This window comes from Grampus griseus, assembly GCF_964374135.1.
Source record: "Grampus griseus genome assembly, chromosome: 9".
NCBI lineage: Eukaryota > Metazoa > Chordata > Mammalia > Artiodactyla > Delphinidae > Grampus > Grampus griseus.
In genome coordinates, this window is record NC_139003.1 from 102423947 (window position 1) to 102451607 (window position 27661).

Sequence of the window (27661 nt, forward strand, 5' to 3'; positions counted from 1 at the left end):
GCCTTCAAGCCTGAGAAGCCTCACTACCGCACGGAGTGTGGCTGCAGGAACACAGCGGGCTTCTGACGACATAGCTTCTGGGGGGAAGAAAAGAAAAAGAAAGGCTCTTCAGCCACAGAAGGTGCTGAATCGTGCCTGGGACATGGGAAGGCTTGCTTCAGGCAGAGTCAGCAAATGCTTGGTCGCACAAGGTTGGTGAGCCACGGTGAGGGTCTGACTTGTGTCTCAAAGAATAATTACGCTTCTCCCCGAGGGACCACCTGCGATGTCCATGCCAGCAGCTCCGAGAAGGTGGTGGGCATGCTTTGTCAGAAAGAAGCGGGTAGCTGCCAGGCATCCTTGCTGAAGACACAGCTCTGCTCTTCCTCCCAGATCGTTCGGTCCTTTTCAGTTTGTTTTCTGGATTAGAAGGTTCAAGCCTTGGACCAGGTGAGCCAAGGCAAATTGATTTTGCTCCTGGCGGGGGACTCAGGAGCACCGTTTTAGCTGGCAGGCGTGGCACCGCGGGCTTGCTTGGGAGGAAGCCCTGCATTGGGTGGCACCTTTATGAATAAGTCACAGGCTGGTTGGATCAGAGGCCTCTGCATGTCCTCACAGCTCTGCTTCTCCCCTGCGCTCCCATCCGGGGAAGCTCCAGGGACGGGCTCTTGCCTTGAGCTCTTGGGACCGCGCTGGCCGTGAGATAAGGTGCCCCCTGCTCCTTGTAAAGGGGCAAAGCAAAGCCTCCAGGAGGGGCCGGCACAGCTTGGGATGTGTGCACACATCGCCAGGTGGTTTGGGAACCAGTAAGTTTTCTCCTCGGATCTGTTTCCTTTCATTTGATAAGAATGTTCAAACCTCAGTAAACTGGTGCAGACTATTTTTTGGAAGGAGAGATCCTTTTTCTATAACATTTAGCAATGCAGTCACTCTTGGTTTTATCTGATTCTTGGGGCGTGAGTTGCTCTGCGCAGCTCCATCGTGGAGTCCTGGCCGCCGGCTAAGTGATCCACACCCACGGGCTCTTTCTTAACTTTCTGGGGGTTGGGTAACCGCTGTGGGATTCAGCTCTCAAATGCTACTCTTTGAATGTGTACTTGATGTGCACTGAGATAGCCATGTTCCCATGTACACGGGCCCGCGTGTCAAGTTTGCTGAGTGTTATGGATAGCTTTTGCTATTGTGTCTTTGAGAACCCCATCAAGAAAGCTAATCATTTCATTTTGGGTTACTGAAAGCTTCTCCCAGCCCCAGGTCACGACGGTGAAAGTCTCTTGTGAGTAGGGGTTCTTGGTTGGTTTTGAATGCGTTTGCTGCACAAATGAGCTTTCATGGGACACCTAGAGGAGTCAGCTTCTCCTCTGCCCTTGTTAGAGGCAGGAGGCTTGTTTTTTTGTCCCAAAGAGTAAACCTGCTAATAACAGTAAAAGCCGTTTTAACAGCTGTAGTCACTGAGTGCCCTGCAAGAAACTTCCTGAGTCATCTTGTCTAATCCTCACGTGAACCCCATAATAAACACTGAAATCATTCTCCGTTTGGCTCCTGGGGACACTGAGGCCGACAAGTGGCAGTACTTGCCCAGACAGAGTCGTCTGCTGTAGGACACACAGCTGGCAATATCTTCGCGAGATCCGCATACAGCAGAGTGTAGCACGGGGCTGGCAGGTGCTTTGCAGCTATGAAAGGGTGTTCTGGGGCAGAATTCCAAAGGACGGTGTCTCTCCGTTGCCCTGAAAAGCAGTGTTTTTACGGGAAGCCCATTTCCCCCTGGTTTACTGGGACTCTGGTGTTCCTCTCTTGATGCAGTTTCTCCTTCAGGCTGCCGCTTGAAGATGGCCTCTTCATTTGAGAATTCCGTGGGTACATGTATCTGGATCTTTCGTTGACTGTTTCCCTTGTCCTGAGTTTTGTTTTTAAAGGCAAACATGGTAGGGAAAGCATCAGAGGGACTGGCCTCATTCCTCCTTCATTAGAAGGGATTCTTGTCTAGGAAGGAATAGTACCCTGATGACGCGAGGTACTTACTGAACCCTGAGAGAAGGCATCACCGGGGTTCGAACCTGGGGCCCCCATGACTCACAGTGGTCTGCAGAAATCGCGTGCACATACGTGAAGGGGTCTTGTTGCATCGTGCCCTCATCGGATCCTGATCCTAAAGGCTCGGAGAGCCCTGAGGATTGACCTGGAACCTTCCCGCCGTCAGCCAGTCTGCCCATCTCTCCGGGACTCTGCCTCATCCTCTGTTCTGTGAGGATGTTGAACACAGCCTGTGATTCGTGTGTCCTCAGCACTGAAGGACGTCCTCGGGGGCTCTATTAGACAAGGCTGGTCCGGACCCCACATCACAGCAGACTGTGCCAGGAACCTTTCCCAGCGGGGGCCTCCCGACCCACCCCCTCAACTCAGTGGCCCCTGCGGGATGCCCACCCTCTAGCACATGGCACAGAGCCTGGGCGGTTCAGCATTGGCTGCTGGATACCCTGGGGTTTTTTGTTTTCAGGAAATAACTAGGGAGAGGGCCGGGGGCGCGTAGTGGCTCAGGAGGACCCGTGGCAGTGTGAACCCGAGAGAGTCCCTTACCTGTCAGATCCTCAGTCTTCCCGTCTGTACAGTGGGGAGAGTAACCCTGCATGTGCCCTTGTTGTGAGGACTGAACGTATGTATGCCAAGTGCTTGGGACTTGGCTGGCTTGTACGTCCAGAAACTGAGAGCTAAAAACCCTGGTTACTGCTGGGCTCAGAGGTGTGGGAGCTGTTACTGGAGGTTGGGGAGGGCTTGCTACCCCCTCGCACCCATCCTGCCCGCCCTCCGCAGTGCCGTGCTGTCCCCGGGTGTTGGCCTGGGTTTTGGGACGTCCACCTTCTCTTAGATGCTCGCACAACTGGGCAGTGACACGCAGCTGAATCACAGCAGAGGGGAGCTGACTCACTTGTACAGCAAGTAGTCTCTGAGTTACCTTCTCTGCTGGGACGAAGAGAGTCGTGGGGTTAGAGTCTAGAGTCGTGGCTGGTCCGTGGTCTGGTCCAAGTCCTGTGAGTGCCGACTGGGAGAAGCGCTGTGAGAGACACTGGCCGGATGCTCTGCTGGAGAACATTCTACGGGGTCGCAGTAGGGATGGGGGAGAGAACGTTCTGAGGAGCGCGCCTTCCAGGGTGAGGAGAGGCGACAGCATTTCCGGCAGGGAACAGTGTGTGAAGCCCTCGACGAGGGAGAGCTTGCTGGTTCAAGGCAGCAAAGGAGGAGGCGTGGGGGGACCGAGGAGACGGGGACAGACAAGGTGGGTGTGCTTGCGCCGCAGCGCTGGGGGGACGTAAGCGAGGACGTGGTGGCTACTGCGATCTGTGATTTAAATGATGGCTTGAGTGCAGAATCTAGCAGAGGGAGAAGGGGTGAGGGGTGGGAAGGGGCCCACGGGAATCACGTGGAGGGGGATTTTGTCCAATTGGGATTCTATCCCAGACCACCCCAAACTTTCTGGAACTGCTCTCTTTGTGTCCCAGCCAGAAGGCGGGTCTTGTTAGCAGTGGTGTCCTTGTCCCTTGCCCCTGGCCGGGGTGGCAGGGGGGACACGCCCTTGCTCTGTGCCCTTTTGCTTCAGGTGTTGACGACCGTTGTGAAGACCACTCTTTCCTGCCCTTGCTGCCTCCACGGTATGTTTTCCCCTCATTTCTAACAACCCTATTAGCCTATATTTGGCGTCATCTTTGGGGTCTGATGTCTGGGTTCCACTTTCTCCTGGGATCTCCTGACCCATGAAAGGATAAACAGAAGGATGTTGTCGGTAGCAGCGGAAGGCCCTTCTTCTGGCTGATGCCCAGAGCTCACCTGGGCTCCGCCAACACAGGTACTTGATGTGTTTAAACTTTCACTGAATTTCCTGAGAAAACTGTAGAATATACCTTGCAGAAGGGAAACTCCACCTACTGGGTGAATACGTTTACAAAAGAGACGCAGTCCATCGCTTCCCTCATGCTGACCCCCTTCAAGGCTCTTTCTCGGGTGTGACCCAAGTCCCTCCCCTAAATCCAGTTCCTGAGTGGGTGAGGCTGACAGGGGTCGCGCGCAGAGGAAGGAGCAGCGCCAGGGACACCCCCGGGACAGGGACGGGCACTGCGGGACATGGGATGCTGAGGAGACAGGCTTGGAACCAGGCTTCTTGCCCTGTAGCCCTCGCTCTGAATCACGGCTCTCACTCCCATTCTGTGGCTGAAATCCAGCTGAAACCGCCAACATTCCATTTAAATGTGAAAAGTTAAACCTTTGTATTTCGGCTTCTTATCGTGCACATCAATCTTCTGGCTTTAAGAGGATGACCATCCTTTACATAGACACCATCTTCATGATTGCTTTCATTTATTTATTTAAAATTTTCCTTGGAGTAGAGTTGATTCACAATACTGTGTTACTCTCTGCTGTACAGCAAAGTGAATCAGTTACACATATACATATATCCAGTCTTTCTTCAGATTGTTTTCCCATATAGGCCATTACGGAGTATTGAGTAGAGTTCCCTGTGCTGTACAGTAGGTCCTTGCTGTTTATCGACTTTATATATAGTGGTGTGTATATGTCAATCCCAGTCTCCCAATTTATCCCTCCCCCCTCCTGCACCCTGGTAACCATAAGTTTGTTTTCTACATCTGTAACTCTGTTTCTATTTTGTAGATAAGTTCATTTGTAGCCTTCTTTTAGATTCCACGTATAAGTGATATCACATGGTATTTGCCTTTGTCTGACTCATTGCTTTTATTTTTAATGCAAATAACTTAAACAGATGCCATTAATCTGCTGGATACATTTCATAATGCACCCAAACATGAAACTAAAGAGCAGTTACATGAAATCGTCCTCATTGCCTGTTGAACAGTGCACACAGCTAATTAAAAGGCCAGGGTCTTCATGTCGTTCTCAGACAACAAAGAAAAAGCTAGTTTGTACTGAAGCGATGCAGGGCTTGGTCCCTTACCCCTCATGGTACAGGGGACAGAAGTCCTTCATTCTCTGTTGCTGGCATGTCCCCAGCCCCACCCGGCCCTGGTGGGGAGCAGTGTGGCAGTGAGTAGAATGCAGATGACCTCATGTAGGCTACTACTAATTTTAAAAAAATTGAAATGATTGCACGTGTCAAAAAGAAATATTCTGCACTTTGGGCTGCCAATGAATCCCTTTGTAGATCTTCAGGGATTGGTATACTTTAGTTTTTAAAAAAAAAGTGTTATAGAGACAAATTTTCTTGCACAAAAGTTTTACTTAAAAATTCAGTAATTATCTCAAAAATCTGTGAAGTGTCTGTTTAAGAATAAATAAACAGGCATCCTCAAGCACGTTCTGCCCTCATCTCGTTTCTGTGCAGCCGTTGTGTGCCTTCCGGCTAGAAATGAACTTAGCACAGTACTAAGTCCGTTGCAGATTTCTTCATCAGTCAGATACCCTCTTTGGGGCGTGAGAGCCTGTACGGACACGTGACCTCTTGGGGGCACCTGCCCCTCACCGGGTCCTGGGCCAGTCATCTTACGTATGTTACCTAGTTCAAGCCTCACAACAGCGAGACCACAACATCTGCGGCTGGTCCCGGCCTCCTGGGCAGATCCCGGAGTGTTTGCTAGGCCCGTCCCTTGTGAGTGTTCAGTGCCTTCACTGAAAAAGCCTTGGCGTATGCGTTCACACTTCCTAGGCTGCTGTGTCCACGAGCGGGCAGCTCTGAAACCAGCACTGTCAGTGGCACGAAATCAGGTTTCTTCCGCCAGAAAGCAGGGCAGAAGCACTGACTCGGTTCCCTTTCGTGCTGAGCATGTGCTGAGTCCTCGCTGCGCGGGTAGCTGCAGGTGTAGACCCTGAGGTCCTCGCGAGCACAGATGCACATGCTGCCCCCGCCCACACCTGCCTGCATGTCCTCACCTTCACCCCCCGCCAGCCTGGCTCACAGACATATGGGCTTAAAGGGAAATAAAGTGTCCACCCTCAGACCCCACCGGAGACCGCTGGGGCCAGGACGGCCTTCCCTTTAGGGTGGGATGTAGGGGAGTGTGTGTCCCCTGGGGCTGTCTGCACACCTCACCCTTTAGGTGCGTTTCCACCAGGGAGGCCAGCACCCTAGTCTTCATCTCGGCCATCTCGGGTGCTGACGCCAGGCACACGGGATCCTCGCCCAGGTGGAGCCGTTCTCAGAACGTCTCCGACCTTCCCGCAGTCCTGCTTCCGTAGATCTTTCTGCCCCTGATTCTGTCTGACCCCTGCCCCTCTCTTGTTTCTCATGAGGGTGGGATTTCTCCTTTGGGTCTGATGGTCAGCTGCCTTAAATTTGCACTTGTTTGTGAACTTGCCTTCCAGAGCTGTGTGTGTACATGTGTGCACGTGTGGGTGCGTGTGCACGTGTGAATCATGTGCCTTGCGAGAAGAGCCTGTTTTGTTCTTCAGCGTTCATAGGAGATGCCCGACGTCTCCCCCTCCGCACGCCCAGGGTCCCTCCCTAACCCAGTCTGTGCGCATCCCCCTGCCTCACCACATGCCAGCCTTCCTGGAATGTGCCCACATCCCGGGCCCCTCCCCACCTTGGTGCCGTCAGGATGACCGTCCTTGCTGGGGACAGCCTCAGGCCCACGCTTGTCCTTACCACCTCCGTCTGATTGCTCATGTCACCACTCACACATCATCTCCTGCAACTTTGTGAACTCAGCCTAAATCAAGAGCCCTTACCAGTCCCTGCGGAGCACTCTTGCCTTCCGTGCCCTCGTGGCTGTACCATCCTTCTTCCTGTGTCACGTGAGCTGATGCCCAGCCTTGGGGACCGTGATCCCGTGGAGGGTGACTTACAGCTGTGGTCATCGATCTTAGGATGGGATGTGATGAGACCACCACATATTTGTTTAGTGGAAGACTGTCTTCCCAGACACGCGTGGCACTGCTCGTAGGAGAAGTTAAGTCTTTAGGTGTGAAGGATAATGTTTGTGATAGTATGATTAAAAGCCTGTCATTCCTGCCCGCCTTTCTCTGATGCTTCCTCCAAACCAGTGATTCCCAGATCACTGAATTCTTTGCGGCACCCACGACTCCCAAGGAGGTGACTCAATTCAGAGTCAGATTCGGGAGGCCGGCCGGCCGGGGCCATTTGCCCAGAACCCCAGGCCTCCTGCACTGACTCTCAGCGCAAGTGCCTGGCAGCCTCGGGGCTGCTCCCTCTCTGGGGATGAGCAGAGACCTCGCGTCCAAGAGCTGGAGGAGAATCCAGGTGACCCTGGAAGTGACCTGACCCTGAGAACCAGGGCAGCTCGTGTCCAGTTTTCTGACTCTTCGGAGAGGAAGCAAACTTCTGCTTGGGAAGACTCTTAGAAGAGAACGGTGACCCCTTCTGCCTGCAGCGCCAACAGACCCACCAAGCCAGAGCTTGCTTCACCGGCGGATCAGAACCACGAGTGGCCTGGTCTGGTTTTTCTTTGAAATTTGGGCGGGCTTCAAATTTCTTTGCACTTTGAAATTCCCTTCCAGGAGACGCTGTTCACCCCGCTTCCTGCCCGGGCTGCCAGCATGGTAAATGGGCGGGGATCCTGCAGGCTGCTCGTTCGGCGGAACGGGCACCAGCCTCGGCATCCGTGGAGAGTCACACTAGAGAGCAGAGCGCCCTTGGGACTGTGCTCAGGGAAGTAGAGAGCTGTGTGGACGTTCTCTTCTCAGGCTGCAGCCCTGCCTGCCCGGGCCCCTCCAGCTTGGCTGGGTGCCAGCCACGGCCTGGAGGTCGGTTTTCATTCAGCCGCCTGGACCCGGCCCTGGGATTTGCGCTCACTTAGCCCAGACGGTGTCAGACGCACAGCCCACACCGTCTTGGATCGGCTGCCTTTCGTTGGGGCAGCGTCTCCGCCTCCTGATTCACACCGAAGGGCTCTGGGCGGAAAAAGCCGTCTGGCAGTGCCCCCACTGATGTGGTAACTAGCAGACATGGCCCTGACATTTGGATCAGAACTATGTGATGGTTTTAAGATAAAACTGTGTGGAGCTCTGACTGATGCTGTTTGAAATGCCAGAAATGTTTTTACGTGATGGTGTTAAGATGGATTACCTTTGAGATGCCAGGAATGTTTTTATTTTTATTGTTTTCATCTGCTAAGTCCTTCCTGCCCGGGCACTCCCAGCTGCTTTCCTGGAGGGCAGGTGAGTGGCTTGCTCAGCAGCTCATGCCCTGAAGAGCCTCCCGGGGTGTGCCCAGGAGGGGCCAGGCCCTGGGTCCCTGCCCGGTGGGTCCTCAGGCTGGGGCACAAACCTGGCCCTTTGACGGCCACACGCTCCCAGACTCAGGTGACCCCAAACGCCCGACACCCGCACAGACCTTCCAAGGTCAGCACCTCGGCCTCCCTGGACCGAGTGAAGGTGGTCCGAAGTGGTCCCTCCGGGCAGAGGAGGTCAGTGGTGCTGCGACCACGTCGTGTGGAGATGCTGCTCATAGCGGAGGGGCCTGGGGGGTCCGTGCACCTGGGCAGCTTCTGCCCACGGTGACACCCTGGAACACACAGCCTGAGGTGTTGTGATGCTCCTGGGATGCAGGAGGATGGGGGGGCAGCAGAGATGCCTCGCTGCCCTCGGGCCCTGCTCCCTTCAGGGCTCCCTCCCCTGGGCGGATGCAGCCTCACCCCTTCCTTCCCTTTCCTCTAAGGGGCCCATGAGCCTCCACCCCTGTCAGGTCCTGCATCTTCCGCCTTGCCCCCCAGCCAGAGAAGCTTCTCGTGGGTGGTGGGACAGAGGCTGAGGGGCCCCCAAGAAGGAGCGAGCCCTGGCAGTAAGACTCACAGTACCAGCTGATCCCATTACTAGGATGAAACGATTTCATTAGGATGATGTCTAATTTTATTAGGATGAAAACTTAATTTTATTAGGAGGCAACGATTAAATTGTGATAAAATCACATGACGTAAAATGTACCATTTTTGAACCGTGTTGAAGCATACAGTTCGGTGATGTTAAGCACATTCACGTTGTTGTGCAGCCATCTCCAGAACTTTTTTCCATCTGGAACCATTCAGCGAACCGGAACTCTGTTAAACCCATCAAGCAAAACTACCCGTCTCCCCCTCCCCCAGCCGCTGGTAACCACCCTTCTATTTCCTGCCCCCGTGTGAACTTGGCTGCCCTCCGGAACTCCTATAAGTGGAATCAGGCAATCGGGGTCCTTCTGTGCCTGGCTTGTTCAGTTGGCTTAATGTCCTCTGGGTTCATCCGTCTTATGGCAGGTGTCAGAATTTGCTTCCTTTCTAAGGCTGAATAACATTCCACAGTGTGTATCATCTGTTGATAGACTCTGGTTGTTTCCACCTTTGGGCTATTGTGAATGATGCTGCTCTGAACATGGGTGTACAAGTATCTTTTTGAGTCTTTACTTTCAATTCTTTGGGGTATATACCCAGGAGTGGAATTGCTGGGTCGCATGGTAGTTCTAGTTTTAATTTTTTGAGGCCCCTCCGTACTGTTTTCCGTAGTGGCTGCACCAATTCACATTCCCACCAGCAGTGGGCAAGGGTGCTAATTTCTCCATGTCTTAGCCATTATTTGTTATTTTCTGATTTTTTTGATCGTGGCCACCCCAGTCCTGACTGCAGCTTAATTTAATGTGATATAATGGTGGTAGTTTGGGTTTATATTTTTCTGTGACTTAGTCTATTAGAACTGGAAGCCCCCAGTTTCACCGACCTGGAAACTGAGGTCCAGGAAGGAAACTCCCCTGAGACAACACAGGTGCACACACAGGACCACCTAAGAGATGCTCTTTTCTGCTGTGGCCAGGTGTGGCCAGGTCAGCCCCTGTCCAGGTGTGAGGGCCAGTCACACTGGACTGAGGGGAAACGGAGGATGGGGATTGGCCTTCCCACCTGAGACCAGGAGGCGCCCAGGTTCAGGCCACAACTGAGTTCTCAGTGCCCTTGTCCCTCCTGGCAGCCCCATCCTAAATCTGCAGACCCGTCACCCTGCAGACTGCACGCACTAACACCGCTTCCAGGGCTTTTCAGTGGCTGGGACCACAGAGGTGCCTGGTCTGAGAGCGAGGACCCCAGAGTGTCCTGAGAGATGTCTTCAGTTGCTCCTTTCCCTCTGCCCGTACTCACTCCACTTAACACTGGGAGTGTCACTGTCATCTCGAACTCCATCCACGGGAAGCCGATTGCTGGCCGAGCCCCAGGATGCATCCTCTGTGGGGCTTTGTGGAGCCTCCTGCAGGAGTCTGGGTGACGTGCAGTGGCCTCCCCACGACCCCAGCCCATCTTCTCCCTCATGGCGTCTCTGTCCGGGTATCCTCTCTCCACCCCACCTGACCTCCACTTCAGCCCTCGTGCTGTGGACCTGGGGCTGTACTTGCTGCCTCTCCAGGCTTGCTTCTCCAACTGTTTCCCCAGACGCTGCCTCCCTCACCTAACTCCTGACTTCCCCTCCCAAGGCCTCAGGGACCCCGCTGGCTACAGGGTCAGCCAGGTCCTCAGCGGCGTCCCACCTGGGAACTTCTTCCCACAGTAGCTGGGCGCCTCCTCCAGACAAAACAGACACAAAACCATCCTCTGGTCCCTTGAAAGAAGTAATTTAGGCACTCCCCAAGTATCTGTGGGATACCTGTTTATTTAGAACCCACCTGTGCACAGTTCCCCCAACTGTAAAATGAGAGCTGGAGATCTTATCCTTTAGACTATGAGGGTCAGATGAGACAAAGTATTTATTTATTTATTTATTTATTGCTGTTGAAGTATAGTTGATATACAATATCATGTTAGTTTCGGGTGTACAGTATAGTGACTCAGTTTCATATATATATATATATATATATATACACACACACACAAACACATATATATATATATTCTTTTTCAGATTCTTTTCCCTTATAGATAGGTTATTACAAAATATTAAGTTTAGTTCTCTGTGCTATACAGTAGGTCCTTGTCGGTTATCTATTTTATATATAGCAGTGTGTGTATGTTAATCCCAAACTCCTAGTTTATCCCTCTCACCCTTTCTTCATTGGTAACCATAAGTTTGTTTTCTATGTCTGTGAGTCTCTTTCTGTTTTGGAAATAAGTTCATTTGTATTTTTTTCTTTTTTCTGATTCCACATGTAAGTGATATGATGTTTGTCTTTCTCTGTCTGACTTACTTCACTTAGTATGATCATCTTTAGATCCATCCATGTAGCTGCAAATGGCATGATTTCATTCTTTTTTATGGTTGAGTAAGAGATAAAGCATATTTGGAAAACCCACAGCACTCTGGTACACTGTCTGGCAGTATAGTCAGCCCATCAGTGCTGTTTGACATCTCGTTCTGTGATGTGCATTGCAGTATTTTTTCCTCCCCCACCACACACGTTTTTTGCTCCCTCATCTCCAAAGTCTGCACATCCTCAGGGATGCTCACAGCCTCCTCTGTAGGTGGACACCCCACCACTGCGGTCCATGCAGAGTTCTTCAGTTTCATTGTTGTCTCAAGATTTTGTAAGTCTGCTGAGTTCCTTGTAGGCTGAAACTGATATAATTTCACTGTTGCCAACATCAATATCAATGAGCATTTTTAAGAACCTACAAATATGTAGAGCAGTGTGCTAAATATTGAGCGTACAGACAGCCTTCGTACAGCACCTGCTGCCTTCTGGAGATACTAACCAATAGTGGAAGAAGTGAGGTTCTTGTTTGCCTCATAAAGAGATTAATCACAGTGCGGGTGGGACCTCTGCGGCCAGGACATTCGCGGACACACACGAAGCTTCTGAAGCGGGTCTGATGCTGAAAACTCAGCCTCTATGGACTGGTGCCGAATCAAATCTTAGACACAGAGTTTTGGGTGAAGTAGAAAAGAATAGACTTATTGCTTTGCCAGGCACAGGGGGACACAGCAGGCTGGTACCCCTCAGAACTGTGTGTCCCAACCCGAGGGGATCTGGTGAGGAGTTTTATAGTGACGGTTCAAGGGCGGGGGTTGCCGATCAAGATCAGGGTGTGTGCGGGGCCTGCATTCCTTAAACTGGCCTCAGGCCGGCTCTTCCTGATGGGCTTCTCTGGTTACTTTAATCTGGTCTCAGGTGGTCTCTTGATGAGATCTTCTCTGGAATGAAGAATGCTAGTATCTTCCATTTTGGGGGGGTTTAGTTCTATAAAGAGCTTAAAGATATTGTTCTGTGTATCCCTTGAGGGGGACCCAGGACCCTGCCCCAAGGCTACACTGTTGTTTCCTGACTGCTCCTCCCTTGTCTCTGCATCCCCTCCCTTCCCTGATTAGCAACTGTTTGATCCTGCCCTTTGGAACTCAGGGAAGGGCATGGAGGCTGGAGTCTGTCCCCTAAAAACGAGGCTTCCGTGCCCAGGAGCCCCACAGGGTCCTGCTTGGTTTCAGGGCCACAAATCCATCCGCACCCGAGGCAGTCACTTTTGGTGTGAAATTTTCCACGTGCACTTCTGAAAATCTGCAAATGTTATTCTGTGAAATAAAAACAGATTCGTGAAGTTATGAACATATATATTAACTGTATATTTTTCTATCAGTTGCTTTTATCAAATGATACAAAATCACAGCTAAAACCATATGCCATTTCCGTGTTAAGACAGGAGCCTCTGTTCTAAAGAGATGTGATCGTTAACATAAACCAGCTCTCAGAGACTCAGATTTGATTGGTTCGTGGTGGCAGGTAAACACTTTTTAAGCTTCCCAGGTGCTTCTGCATGCAGGTAGAGACCCCTGAGCTCAGCCGTGTGTGTCTGGAGGCCAGAAGCCTCCAGCTTTCTCAGGAGACATGGTTTCGAGCTGTGTCTTCAAGGGATCAAAACCTCCAACGCAGATGGTGAGGCAAAGGCAAGGGGGGACTATCGTGCTTCCAGGATCAGGGACCAGTGTCCTGTTACCAGCCAAGTGGGGGAGATCCAAGAGGGGCCAGGACTGAGGGTCTGTGGAGAGCCCTGATTTTCAAGGGCTTTTTCGCTGTGGTTTGGATGTTGTGACAGCTGCACAGGGGACAGGTGTGTGATGGCCCGGAGTCTATGGGTCCAGATGGCCACACACAGCTGGATTTTGCTGTGAAGGTGTTCAGAGCCCAATCAGATCTTTGATTTTTAATTTTTTCAAAAAAAGCCAGAAATTCATTGTGTTCTTGTGAAACATTCTAGTTTTTTCAATGTTGGCCAACTGACACATGCACACATGTGCACTCACACATGGGCACATGACACAGCACTGGACCCACAGAAGCCTTCCTGGGCATCCGTGCAGCCCGCAGGGAGCATCGTGGTTTCTGTGTGGCCGCAGGGAGCGTCTTGGTCTCTGTGTGGCCGGGGCTGCTATGTACAGCAAAGCGTGAGAAGATGAAGGGCATCCATGGTGGCGCTCAGTGCGTGTTTGTGGAATGAGGGGGTCACAGTAGGATTGGGTGGCAGGAGGCTGGGGTGTAGGAAGAGGCTGCATTTGTGCAGACGTTAGTGATGAGGGCTTGGGGGTGCAGCAGTAGACATGGGGAGGAGGTTGGGATGGAAACAGTGTCCCAAAGCTGACTCTGGGTGGTGGGGACAGCATTTATTTGGAAAAATCTGGGGCAGTAGACATTTCTTCTGCCTCTTTTGCCCCCATCGCAGTGCTGGCTGAATGAACAAGTGCCTCCTTTTCTATTCAGCGTGTTCTGAAGGAGTTCAAGCCTTCAAGCCAGCTTTTTTTCTTTTTTTATTGGGATATAGTCGATTTACAATTTTGTGTTAGTTTCAGGTGTACAGCAAAGTGATTCAGTTATATGTATACATATATCTATTCTTTTTCAGATTCTCTTCTCATTTAGGTTATTGCAGAGTACTGAGTATAGTTCCCTGTGCTATACAGTAAATCCTTGTTGTTTATCTATTTATATATATTAGTGTGCATATGTTAATCCCAACCTCCTAATTTACCCCTCCCCCTCACCTTTCCCCTTTGGTAACCACAAGACTGTTCTCTGTCTGTCAGTCTGTTTCTGTTTCATAGATAAGTTCATTTGCATCATATTTTAGATTCCACATAGAAGTGATATCATATGATATTTGTCTTTGTCTGACTTACTTCACTTAGTATGATAATTTCTAGGTTCATCCATGTTGCTGCAAATGGCATTATTTCATTCTTTTTTATGGCTGAGTAATATTCCATTGTAAAGCCAGCTTTATTAGTACCCAGAAATAAAATGTAGTTTACTTGGAAAGTATACTTATTTCCTAAAAATGATTTTTTCCTGAAAGTGCTTCTGGGAGGTAATGCTAATGGCAGGTGGACTGCTCAGAGACTGGGCTTCTAGCCGAGACCTATGGTTGATTAATGAAGGAACACATAACCAGTCTCTCTGCCTTGACTTTTCCATCTGTATAATGGGCCGATATCTGGTCTTCCTAATAGAGGCTGAAGGATGCACTGGTTAAAACTTCAGGCTCTGGAAACAAATTGTCTGTAATCTGAGAAAGGTGTGCCCAGACTCCTTACCTATAAAATGGGAATGGCAGTCCCTCCTCACAGTGTTATTGTGAGGAATAAATGAATTAACACTACACAGTCCTTAGACCAGTGCAATATATGTTTCCTACTTCATCTTTATTTCTATAAGTTTAAAGGAAAAAGTATATAATGAATAAGAATAAAGCATAAAAATTATAAAAAATATGATGTAGGTATAAGGTTTTTAATAAGAAAAAAAGAGAATTAATTTATGTCTACTTATCAGGGTAGAGGATGAAACCCAGGTGTCATTCCTAAGTCTTGTGTTGGCCAGTGAAGTGAACAGTGATGGTTTGAGGCCTCATCTGAACCCTATTTGCTGTTTTTCCCCACTTTAAATGACCTCTTTCATTTTACAACTAATGCATAGAGAGGTGATATTATAGAAAAAATTAGGAAATGCATAGAAGTGAAAATAGCAAAACAAATGTCATGGTACCCATCACCCAGAGATCATTGTTACTAATTCTTTGCCTTGTCTTTCTAGACTATTTTGTGATCTATTGCTATAATGCATACTTCTCTTATAAACGGTATTTCTCAAAACAAATAATATTTCAAAGTTTGTTTTCTTAAAATGTCTGTATTGAGCATTTTGGAACATCAACTTATATACATTTAAAATATATTTATTCTTTTACATGTAGCTGTCCAGTTTTTCCAGCACCATTTATTGAAGAGACTGTCTTTTCTCCATTGTATAGTCTTGCCTCCTTTGTTGTAGATTAATTGACCATAGTTGTGTGGGTTTATTTCTGGGCTTTCTACCTGTTCCATTGGTCTATATTTCTGTTTTTCTGTGCCAGTACCATACTGTTTTTTGTTTTTTTTTTAATTTTATTTATTTACTTTTGGCTGCCTTGGGTCTTCCTTGCTGCACGTGGGCTTTATCTAGTTGAGGCGAGCGAGGGCTACTCTTCCTTGTGGTGCGCGGGCTTCTCATTGTGGTGGCTTCTCTTGCTGCAGAGCACAGGCTCTAGGCGCCCGGGCTCTAGGCGCCTGGGCTTCGGGAGTTGTGGCTCTCGGGCTTTGGAGCACAGGCTCAGTAGTTGTAGTGCACGGGCTTAGTTGCTCTGCGGCATGTGGGATCTTCCTGGACCAGGGCTCAAACCCGTGTCCCCTGCATTGGCAGGCGGATTCTTAACCACTGAGCCACCAGGGAAGCCCCATACTGTTTTGATTACTGAGCTTTGTAGTATAGTCTGAGATCAGAGAACCTGATTCCTCCAGCTCTGTTTTTCTTTCTCAAGATTGCTTTGGCTATTTGGGGTCTTTTGTGTCTCCATACAAATTTTAAAGTTATTTGTTATAGTTCTGTGAAAAATGCCACTGGTAATTTGATAGGGATTGCATTGAATCTGTAGGTTGCCTTGGGTAGTATAATCATTTTGACAATATTGATTCTTCTTAATAACCTAAATAGGAAAAGAATTTGAAAAAGAATATATATATATATATGTATAACTGAAACACTTTGCTGTATACCTGAAACCAATACAGCATTGTAAATCAACTATAGTCAAATATAAAATAAAAATTGCTTTTAAAAAGTATATTTAACCAGTACTGGTATAACATTGTTTTAGTACCATCATTTATTGAAATTCTCTCTTTCTGACCTGTGATTAGAATATCTTACATACGTTTGCCATTATAAATTGCATTGTACTGAGTATCTTTGAACCTCCCACAATGCATTCCTGTGGGATTGTTTCTTTAGGATAAATTCCTAGAAATGGAATTCTGGTGTCTGATGCTTTGGGCCAGAGTGCCCCAGCACGTTGCTCTGCAGGAGAAGTTCAACGTTGAGGGCTCACGTGGCCTCTCTGTGGCTCCTCACTCTGGAAGAGGGCAGGCGGGAGCACAGCGAGGTGGGGAGGGGCAAGGCCCTGGGAGCCAGACACACCTGTTCTGCATCCCTGCTCCGGGCTTCGGGGGAGCTAGGATCTTACTGACATTCAGTGTTCTCAACTGCAAAATATTTTCAATGAAGTGAGCTTCCTAAGCGTATTATTAGCATAGGTCCTGATGCTGAGTAAATGCCAGTTCTTGTTATATAATGCCCAGGGCCTCTGTAAAATAAGATTCTTATATATAAATAAGAAACATATAAATAAATGTGTGCATGTATATACATGCACATAAACATACACATCACATGCACATACGTATACATATATGTACTTGTACATAAAACACCTATGTACCTAAATATAAGATAAAACACCTACACAAAGTAAGGTCCGTTGCCTCCCCTGAATAATGTGGAGGAGACAAGAATTTCTAAAAATGTTTGTCAGAGTGGGTGATTTATTGACAGGTGTTTAGAAATCTACAAGGTGAATTGAGAATTCAAAGCACAGTCAGAAATAAGGTGAAAACAGAGGGGGAGCAGGTGTCGTGTTAAAATACCATCACCTGTAGCCCCTGCCACTAAACTGCCACCTCCGCCCACAGCGCCCGTGTCTGTGGGTGTTGGTCTGGTGGATTTTCTGGCTTATTTAGTACCTCCTGATGTAGTCCTGTCACATCCTCAATACCGTGGACCCATGGGCTCCAGATTCTCGGCTGGTTGTGGATCCAGCGGTTTCAGCTAGAGCAATGCAGACCCCTTAATTAGCTGGGATTTGTAACCCAGTCAATGGTTCAGAAAGGACTGGTCCAAGCAAACTCTGCTGCCCCAGCCCACTCCCAGGAGGGGAACACATTTTAGGCTGTTTCTTTCCAGGAACACTTACTTTCAAAAATGCGTCCTCCATAGACCATAGACTGGCGGTTGCCGAGGGGGAGGGGTTGGGGGAGGAATGGAGTGGGAGTTTGGGATTAGCAGATGCAAGCTTTTATATATAGAATAGATCAACAGCAAGGTCCTACTGCATAGCTCAGGGAACAATATTCAATATCTTGTGATAAACCATAATGGAAAGAATATTAAAAAGGAATGTATATATATGTATCACTGAATCACTTTGCTGTACAGCAGAAATTAACACAACATTGTAAATCAACTCTACTTCAATTAAAAAAAATGATGCATCCTCTACTTTTCTTAGTTGTCCATTTTCTCTATGTTGAAGAGTGCTAATATATTGATTTTTTTAATTGAAGTAGAGTTGATTTACAATGTTTCAGGTGTACAGTAAAGTGATTCAGTTATATACACACATACACGTATATGTGTATATATATATATATATATATATTCTTTTTCAGATTCTTTTCCATTTTAGGTTATTACAAGATACTGAATATAGTTCCCAGTGCTATGCAGTAGGTCCTTGTTGTAATATATTGATTTTTAAAAGTTTGTGCAACTCAGAAGGCCTTAAGCACTTATAAGACTGGACAATTAGGAGGAAAGGTCCTTAGGAGCTGCTGGCCATCGACAAGTGATTTGCTAACTTTGGGTTGGAAGCTGCCACCTCATTCAGTCCTTCTTGTTCTCACCTTTCAAGGAGGAAGATGAAGGCTCGTGCTCCGCCCCCTCCCGGGGGGCCCACCACCCCCAACGTGCACAGAGGACAGAGACCTTCCCGCGATGCGTCCCCCAGCCCCCCGCAGAACCTGCTCAGCAGGAAGGAGACGCTGGACGGCAGGGTGGTGGCCATGACGGTGGTGCTGCCTAGCGGGCTGGAGAAGAAGAGTGTGGTCAACGGGAGGTAAGGGCCTGGGCGCGGCAAGGAGGGCTCTGCCGTCCAGTTTGCAGATCCACCGAGACCTGAGGAGTGGGCGCATCCTCCCGCGTTGGGCTGGACCAGGGCCTTGGGGTGTAAATCTGGGCCTAGAGACAACCTGCAGTGTCGCAGGCGGCCCGGCTGCATGCCAGCTGGGCCACCACGCACACCCTCATCCTTAGGACTGCAGCTCACTCCTGTTAGAGGTGGGCTCAGAAGGAAGGGGGCTCTCAGGCCCATAAGCACCTCCGAGTAGGTGACCACCACTGCAGGTGGGGCCGGCATCCTTGGCCCTGAAGTTGCACAGCCCGGGGGCAGCCCCCCGAGTGACCATCCTCGGGTCCACTTACAGACTGACTCTCGGAAGTATGAGTACCGTCAGTTATCAATCTTCCGAATGGAAACAATGCAGGTTTAGATTAAGGAATAAAATCCGACCCGTGGAGTTGACACTGATGGGAATCAATTTCCAGACCCTCGATTCCCACCCGCGCCCTCATTTGGAGCTGATCTGCCTGCGAAGGTACCTGTGGCCGAGCTCACATGCTGGTTCTTCTTTCCGTCCCTTCCCAGCCGTAAGAGGCAGGACGGAAGCACTGGTAATACTCCACTAAGAGTATGAAGGGTGTTATTACCGATAGAATTTCTAACTTGATGTTTGATACTTATCAAAATAGATCGTAATTACACTGTTTGAGCAATTCCACACTACTGTTAGTAGCTCAATCCATAATAAAAAGTTTTAACAAAATCACAGAAAACAATTCCATTTACATGTTTAGACATTTTATTGTGCAGAATATGATAGAGTGATCAATTATAAAAACATTCAAGCATAAAAATAGTTTTGTATAATTCTGAGGCAGGAGTGAATGGGAGTCGTATTTCTAGGAAGCCAAGGAAGGTAAGAAATGATATGAAATATTTAAATCTTAAAAAAAGTTTGCTCGAGTCTTTTAAAAATGGATAATGGTGGAAATCACATCACTCTGCGTGTTTCTATTCTTGTGGGTACATTGAAAATAGTGATACAACAGTTTTATGTTAAAATCTTAGTATTCTGATTCTACCTGATATTACATCCTTGGCAACTATTAAATTTTATAAGGAAAATTCCAGGTGACAATTTACTGGCAAAGGGGTACATAAGTTTTAAAAATTATTTTATGGGCTGTGTGTACAAAAAGTTAAGGAATGTTTCTCCAGGCATTGATATGTACCTAGGATACAACATCTTCAACTCTAAAAGGGGTGCCAAGCAGCTTTCCAGAGTGTTCCCAGCAGGGTGCACCAGGGTGTGCTCCTCTGTGGGGCTTCTCCTTGTGGCCACCACCCCACCAGCAGAAGGCTCTGGACCCCAAAGTTAGGACTTACCTTGATCCCTGTGGCCTAGCGCCCACAGAAGGCAGTAGCTCCTGTGGGCAGGGTTCACGCAAGAGACATTCAGGTTTCTAAAGTGCCTGTATTTCTTGTTTTACAGAGGGGTCTTTGCTCTAAATACGCTTTTCCCACTTAACTTTAACTCGAGAAGCAGGCCATATTAGCATAGGTTTGCAAATTACTTTAACAGACGAGTGTAATTTTATTAGTGACTGTATTACAGTTGACTCACCATTCTTATATTTTTGGCCCAATTTCTAGTTACATTTATAAATAAACACTTTAGTGAAGTGCGATTAACATATAAAAACTGTCCATATTTCATGTGTACAGCTTGAGTTTGTGGCTAAGTATACACCTGTGAAACCATGGCTTCTTTGTCTAGTTACATATCTTTTAAGAAAATGGCCTCATGGGTCGTGTCTTAAATAATACACAGGTCCGATCTTACAAGTGCATGAGGAGAGATAGAATGCCCACTTGTAAATTAAAAATATTATTTTGAAAAATGTTTTCAAACTGAACACATTCTTCCAATTTTAATTTTCTTTTTCTTTCAGAGTAGAAGTTATCACTGTGCCATTTTGCAATGCGGCTGTGAGAATAGGTTCAGCTGTAGAGATTAAGTATTAAAATACTTTTCTCTTTTCTAGGAGGTAAATACTCATCCCTTCCCCGAGGGTTTCCCGCAGCAACCTGTGGGCTCCCTTAGCGGCTTGCAACTTGCTGACGCTGCAGCTTCTTGCTCTGGGAATTGGTTTTATGTGTCCTGCTCTTCAATAATACAAGAGTGGGCCCAAGTCACATTCCTGACCCTTGCTGAAACCAGATCTACTAATCGTTTATCAGTGTGGTTTCTCTCTTCCATTTTATCAGAGAACATGTCCACCTTTCCGCAGGATAAGCAAGTCGTTTATAATTTACAGTCAGCACCTTAACTACCTTTCCAAACATGAAAGATTCTCACAAGGAAAACACATTAGTACTTGGAGTCTGATGATTCCATTCTGCATATGACAGTGATTTTTCTTTCTCTCTTTTTTTAAAGTTTCCTTTGGATTTAGAAACGTAAGTAAAAGTCTCAGTATGTTCTTAGATGAGACATGGGAACGGGTGTTCTGGAACTTTCTTAAGGAAGAAGCTCTGGTGCCCTTTTAGGAAGGGTGCTACCCGCACTGCTCAGGGCCACTGCCAGGAGACCGCTGGTCCCATCACTCTAACAGGGGACAAGTAAAGAGAAGGGCTTTGAAGAGAAAATGCCCTTTGCCAAAAGGGAGCTTCATCAATGGCGTCAAGCAATCGAGATTTGGGTCCGTGTCATTCTGATGTGGTAAATTAACTCACGTCCAGTTGGCATGCGAGCCCGAGGGGCCCAGGACAGGAGAAGGCAAGCATTTCCCTCGCAGGAGAGAGGAAATCTCTCTCAATGTTCAGTCCTGCCTCTGTGGGCGGTCAGACCCCATTTATAATAGCCAAGTCTACAACCGTGCATGGATTTGCAGGTTCCCAGCCTTGTAAAACAACACAGGACTCCCATGGCACAGGTATCGTCCTCCGAATCCCTTCTGGAGAGAGTTCACCTGTTCCGAGATGAAGGGGAGGGGAGGGGTGAGCGAGCCCAACCCTGGTCTGTCCTCCATCCCCTGCCCATCAAGGTGCTGGCCACGCTCCCTACAGAGAAAGCAGGTGTGTGGTTGGCTTGCAGCTTCAGCAAGGCCCCGTGGCCTGAACCCTGCTCCCTGTGAGCTCGTGGCTCCAGGGCCTGAAGGAAGCTGGTTCTTCTCCAGCACCAATGTGTGAAGGGGGTGAAGCTGGGAAGGGCAGTCTTGATGCTGGGGATGCTGCCAGAAGAGGACCGTTCTCCAAATAATAGGCTTGGTTTAACTTGATTTACATTTTCACTTAAAGGATACTGTTTTTTAAAAGACTTTATTTTTCAGGGCAGTTTTAAGTTCACAGCAAAAGTGAGAGGAAAGCAGCAATATTTCCCATATACCCCCTGCCCCTATATACACCCAACCTGCCCCGTTATCCACCTCCCCCGCCAGAGTGGTACCTCTGTTCTAATCGATGAACCTACACTGACACGTCATCATCACCCAAAGTCCATGGCTTACGTCAGGGTTCAGTCACGGTGTTTTACATTCTCTGGGTCTGGACAGATGTATCATGGCACGTATCCACCATTCTAGTATCATGCAGAGTATTTTCACTGCCTTAAAAATCCCTTAATTTTCATCAACAGCCTCCAGTTACTAAGTTTCTTTATAAGAATCTTTCCTGTGAGGAAATAGCCTGGTTAAGGGGCAGACCATCGATTATCAACTCCTTGCTTATCCTGTGAAAAGGTGCTGTTACGGTTTTGGATGTGGTGCTAAACCCATCCTCCCGAGAGGCAGTCTCCTTTTGTGGGATCCCGATAGACTAAAAAAATGAAAATGATCATTTCTTCATTGAGCAAAATACATATTGAACACTTAGCTTTCATGAGACACTGGGAGGAGGACATCCCAGCAACTAGAAGGAAATAAATAGCATTCGCAAAAGGACCAGTTTGTGCAAGAAGGCGGAAGTGTACTGCTGCTGGAACCCGGACTGAGAAGGGGAGATGCGCGGCCTGGACACGAGGGCTGGCCGGGTCCCAGCGTGTATCCTGGAAGCCATCCTAGGCTCCACTTGCCGCTGACAAGACTGCACGTGCCTCTGGGGATGCAAGGTTCCACCCCAGCGCTAGGCAAGTCAGGAGAAAGCTGGTGCATCTGAGCGTTCATTTAGCTTACACACAGTGAACAATTGTTCTACATTAAAGGTAGCATGCAAATGTTACGTGCGTTTTAAAAATAAGCACTGACAGGGAACTTTAAAGCCATCCAGGCTGGGTTCCAGGTCCCCCAGGGGGCTGGTTGACTTACCTGCCAAGTGAGAAGCACACAGAAAAACCTGCTCCCGTATGACCTGGATACAGGAGGCTCTAGATCTCAAGTCAGATGTCAAGATAGAGGTCAAAGATGCTGAGGTTGGAGTTAAGGAAAACACACGTTTCTGTGGCCAGAACCTAACCAGAAGGCACCGCTTTTTGAGATGGCCCGTCCACACCTGTCCAGACAGCCGCTCACGACATCCCATGCAGCGAGGATAACTGTCAAGCTCCAGCCTCTGAAATCCCTCTCTCCAGGTCAAGGTGTTCCAACTAGCAGTGTGTTTTCAACAGTTTTACAAGTCGAACGCCTTTGGAGAAGGCATGTCCCTCCAATCGGCATAACTCCCTCTCTCCCTGGTCACATACTCAGACCCCCTGCAGGCTGGGGCAGCTGCCTGGCCCCGGTGACATTTCGGTTTTGTGAGGATGTGACCAGCTCTCTGATTTGGTGCCGTCGTCCCGATGACCGGGCTTCTGACGTGTGCCTGAGACGCAGGCCCCCCTGGTCATTTTGCTGCGGCCTGTTCCCCCGTGCCTCGTTGATGGGCTCGGGACCTAAGCGGCCATAAGACTGGATTTTTGCCAGCGACCCTGGCCTCAAACCCAGAGCCCAGCCTCTGGGCAATAGACCCCCTCTGGGCAGGCCCTGCTAGCATCTTGCCATGTCCCGCTTCTGTGTTACCAGGTGAAGCTGCCAGGCTGGACTTGCTCTGACTCTGTAACACCAGAGTCTGCCTTACCCAGGGCTCGGGCCACCTGCTGGCCTCGATCCCGCACGAGAAACTAGGCCCATTCAACCAGTCTATGATTTGACAGTGCACGCAGATTGTTTTAACGTTGTATCTGGAAGTAGCGACCTTAACGTGATTTGTACAGTTGACACTGTGGCACCTTTTAATCCAGTCATTACTAGGTACTGAATGCTCATTTCATGAGTACCGAGGGTGCAGTAGTTTTTCAGTGTGGCCCCAGACCAAGAGCCGCCGCATCGCCTGGGAACTTCTGAGAAATGCAAATTTCCTGCCCAGACCTAGCGAATCAGAAACCCCGGGGTGGGACCAGCGATCTGGGCTTGAACACGCTTGAACTTCCGGAACACGTGTTAGACTCTGAGAACCCCTGCTGCCGTGCGTGCCATGGTTCTGCCAGACGTCAGCGTATCCGGGTGAGCTCGGGATCCCCGAGAGTGAGCCCAGGGTCTCGCCGGCATGATGGCAGCAAGAGGGAGTTGTAGGTGACTGTAAGCATCTCAGTGAGCCCCAACAGCCTGGCCAAGGCAAGCTTTGTGATTTAGATGGAAGCGCCCTCCCTTGGAGAAGGAACAGGTCCATCCGTCAGCCCTGCCGGACGGAAATGGGACTTGGCCTCTCTGACTCCCATGTGGTCCCCAAACAGCCTGGTCCCCACGTGCCCTCTGCATTTGGGGAGCACAGGATTGGCATGGGCTGTTCCTCGACCTGTCCAGCGCTCTGCCAGGATTTCAAAAAGAACCACGCCTGAGAGAAGACCAGGTTCTTCTTATTGAAGCCACCGACTCCTGCAAACCATTTTTTGGAAATCTCCACGTATTTGTAAAGTAATATTTTTTAAAGAAAGAGCTAGAAAAATTCTACTCACTTTCTAAATTTAAAAATAAATTTAATAACTTAAAAATAACTTAATAGAGGAGGGAAATCCCTTTTTCTGCTGTAAGAATAGTGTTTTGTTTACATTTAAACCCAAGTTATCTTTCTCTTTAAGTTTGAAGTATCATTATAACGTAATCGATAAATATCCAAAGTGAAGGATAAAATTTGAAATTATTCCCATCTGTCTTCTTTGTGCTCTTGATGTCAAGTACTGCAGAAGGAATACCGAAGTTGCTCGGGATGGGCAGAAATTACCTGTAGATATGTCCAGTGTTGAATTTTTGAATGTGTAATGCTCAAGGAAGGCTGCAATCTGCATGTTCTTTTCATCACCCTTAAAAATGTGAAACCTTTCGGATAGACCAAGTGAGAATTAGAGCTGTATTTTATTTCCTTTGAATCCCCACAGCTGGGCACACAGCAGGACCTAATGTCCAAGTGAATGGGTGAATGAGTGAGCAAAAGAAGCTTAGATACTGTATAAAAGACTTTTTTGTGCCTAAAAAACAAACAAACAAATGCCGAAAAATAAATTTCATCCTTACATTGGGAGCACTTAAGATTCATTCGGGGAACAGAGATTAAAAAGTTGGAACAAGGGCTTCCCTGGTGGCACAGTGGTTGAGAGTCCGCCTGCCGATGCAGGGGACACGGGTTCGTGCCCCGGTCCGGGAAGATCCCACATGCCGCGGAGCGGCTGGGCCCGAGAGCCATGGCCGCTGAGCCTGCGCATCCAGAGCCTGTGCTCCGCAACGGGAGAGGCCACAGCAGTGAGAGGCCCGCGTACTGCAGGAAAAAAAAAAAAAAAATTTGGAACGAAAAGGATATTTGAGGAGCAATGGAGAGAAACCCCAAAGATCAGTGTCATTGCCCACCCACCACCCCTGTTACTGTGGTTTGGGGTAACCAGTCCTCTTTGTTACTACCTTTTACTCTTCCCTTGAACTTGGGATTACAGAGAGGGAGGCAGAGACCCCGATAATGGTGTCTGTCTTTGTCTTAGTTCAGGCGGTCTTAAACATGCCACAGACGGGGCAGCCTGAACACAGACATTTACTCCCCACAATCTGGAGGCTGGAAGCCCAGGGTCAAGGTGACGGCAGGTGATTTCATGCTGAGACCTCTTCCTGGTCCTAGGCGGCCACTGTCCTGCTCTGTGCTCACACGACCTCCTCTTGGTGGGGTTACAGGGAGAGCGAGCTCTCTGTGTCCCTTCTTCTGAGGACACAAATCCCATCAGATTAGCGCCCACCCTTATGACCTCATTTAACCCTAATTGCGTCCTTAGAGGCCCCATGTCCAGACACGGTCACACTGGGATTTGGGGGATCAGTGTGAATGTGGGGGGAGATGATTTTGTCCACAGCATCATTCATACAGGGGGACCACTGAGACCAGAGGGCGTGCTTGGGGTCCTTAGCGATGATGGTGTAGTCAGTTTCTTTAATCCACCTGAGTCTTTCTCGACATTCTGAGAGTGTCTGATTGCCTAGTGTTCTTCTTTGTAGGAAACTCTATGGGGCAATCCCCTGAGGGTGCTGCTTTAAAGGAGTATATCTTGCTACCTGCTGAGAGCCGGATGGAGTCCAGCCACATCCCGGCAGAGATGCTCTGCCCTGAGCCAGGGAAAACGTCTCATCACACACAACCGCAAACAGCAAAGACAGGATCCAATTCACTCATTTATTCAGCAAACACTTCTCACGCACCATGTGCCTGGCGCTGTGCTCAGTGACTTAGGGGTGACTTAAGACTCACTGGTGGATGGACAATCCTTTCGCCCTCACCGAGGAGGAAACCGGGGCAGAGCGGCAGGTCTGAGCAGTGGTGAGGGTGGCCCTAGGATGCCTCTGGAGTCCCTTCATTAAACCAGCTTCGGGGGGAAAGATGCCCGACCCCTCATCAAAGGGCCAGCGGATCAGAGGCGGTGCTGGTACTCCTGTGGGCAGGTGGGAGTCACCTGGGGAGTCCGGCTCAGGAGGTAATGAGAGTGCGCAGGGATAACCAGGCAGCCACCTTCAGTCTCCGGAAAGTCCTCTCCTGTGTGGCCCCGGGACCTGCTGAGGCCCTGTGGAGGGCGTGCAGGGATGCCTGGCTAGAAGTTCTCATCCTCTGCAGGCTGAGGTCCGGTGAATCCAAACCCCCGGGGACCAGACAGCAGCTCGGTTCCTCCATGACTGCCATCGGGTGCTGCCACGGTGCTGTGGTTTCCTCTTCCTTCTGGGTGACTTTTTCCAGTAGCATCAAAGCCAGAACTGGCTGGCTGTTTTGGAGTTTGGTGACTTCAAATGCCAGCCAATAGCCACTTCCATGGTGCGATGGAAGTGGCAGAGAAGCCGGCCAAATCTCACCCCGTTTTCTGAGGACACCGTCCAGAAACGCTTGTGCTGGAAAGTGGTTCCTCAGATCATGCTTTAAATGGGCCTGGGGAGGAATCACTCGAGTGGGAGGCCCTGCAGGAAACGCGAGATGAGCTCCTGCTTCTGGACCCAGGTCCTCACGTTAGGCCTTGTGCTGTGTATCCAGCTTCCTAGATGCGGCCCAGGTCAGTCTGCATTAGGATACGGTGTCTGTCACTCTCTGTAGCCACAGAGAGAGGCCTGCAGAACAGACAGCTCTCAAAGCCTGAGTTCTCCTCATCTCCTAAACCCCCTTGCTCTCCTGCAGAAACCCTCTGTCCTGGCTTGGGTTCCAGCCCCGGGAAGAGATGCTGTCCCTTTGGCTGAAGCGGTAATGGCCTCTGTGCCCTTTGAACAATTTAAGCACATACCATGACGGGTATGGTGTTGAGTTTTATTATCACGGTCTTACAGTGGTTTGGTTTTTTTTGTGCTTCCCCCTTCCCCAAATGGTCAATTTGAGGAAATAGGCCTCCAGCATCACAGAATTTTCTGCTTGGGAATTCCTTCCCTTCCCTACTCCCCCCAAACATTTTGTTGAGAAACGCTTCCACCCTCCAGTGTTGAAAACGTCACTGCAGCTTCATCATTAAAGAGCTTTCGCTGGGCAGAGCCGAGTCCTACGTTAGGGTCACAGAAGAGTGAGGGCAGCAGGGTGGGTGCCGATCGGCCAGTTGCGGAGGAGATCCACTCGATACATAGGGTAGATTCTTAATCCGGACGGGAACCAAGTACAATTCTTTATCCGGACGGGAACCAAGTACTACATCACTCCTCGGCGAGTCCACGCGAGAATAAGTCCCAGCTTCTGTTAATGGCAAGGAGAGTTTATTCTCTGTGATGCAGGAAAACCCCTCCAGCCCGAGCTGGCCTGCTCCCTTGCAGGAGGTCAAATTTGATGTTTCAAACATGTTACCAAGGGCTTCCCTGGTGGCGCAGTGGTTGAGAGTCTGCCTGCCAATGCAGGGGACATAGGTTCGTGCCCCGGTCCGGGAAGATCCCATATGCTGTGGAGCAGCTGGGCCCGTGAGCCATGGCCGCTCAGCCTGCGCGTCTGGAGCCTGTGCTCCGCAACGGGAGAGGCCACAACAGTGAGAGGCCTACATACCGCAAAAAAGAAAAACAAAAAACCCAAAAAAAACATGTTACCAATTATTGAATTAGAAGAACAGAAGGTTACATCACTAGCTTTGGTGTCCTTTGTGGTTTACATTC

The 27661-nt window shown here is 49.1% G+C and overlaps 1 protein-coding gene across 11 annotated transcripts in view; it reads left to right on the forward strand.

The window, feature by feature from the left end:
- The window catches only part of COBL (cordon-bleu WH2 repeat protein), a 260373-nt gene that overhangs the window by 68678 nt on the left and 164034 nt on the right, over positions 1-27661 (forward strand). For all 11 annotated transcript variants that reach the window (XR_014297158.1, XM_082661385.1, XM_082661393.1 and 8 more), the window contains exon 2: positions 17901-18104. Coding sequence is in view for 10 of the 11 variants with exons in the window: in XM_082661385.1 (XP_082517511.1) it covers positions 17901-18104 (204 nt within the window). In the remaining variant the exon portion in view is untranslated. The remainder of the gene's footprint in view (positions 1-17900; positions 18105-27661) is intronic.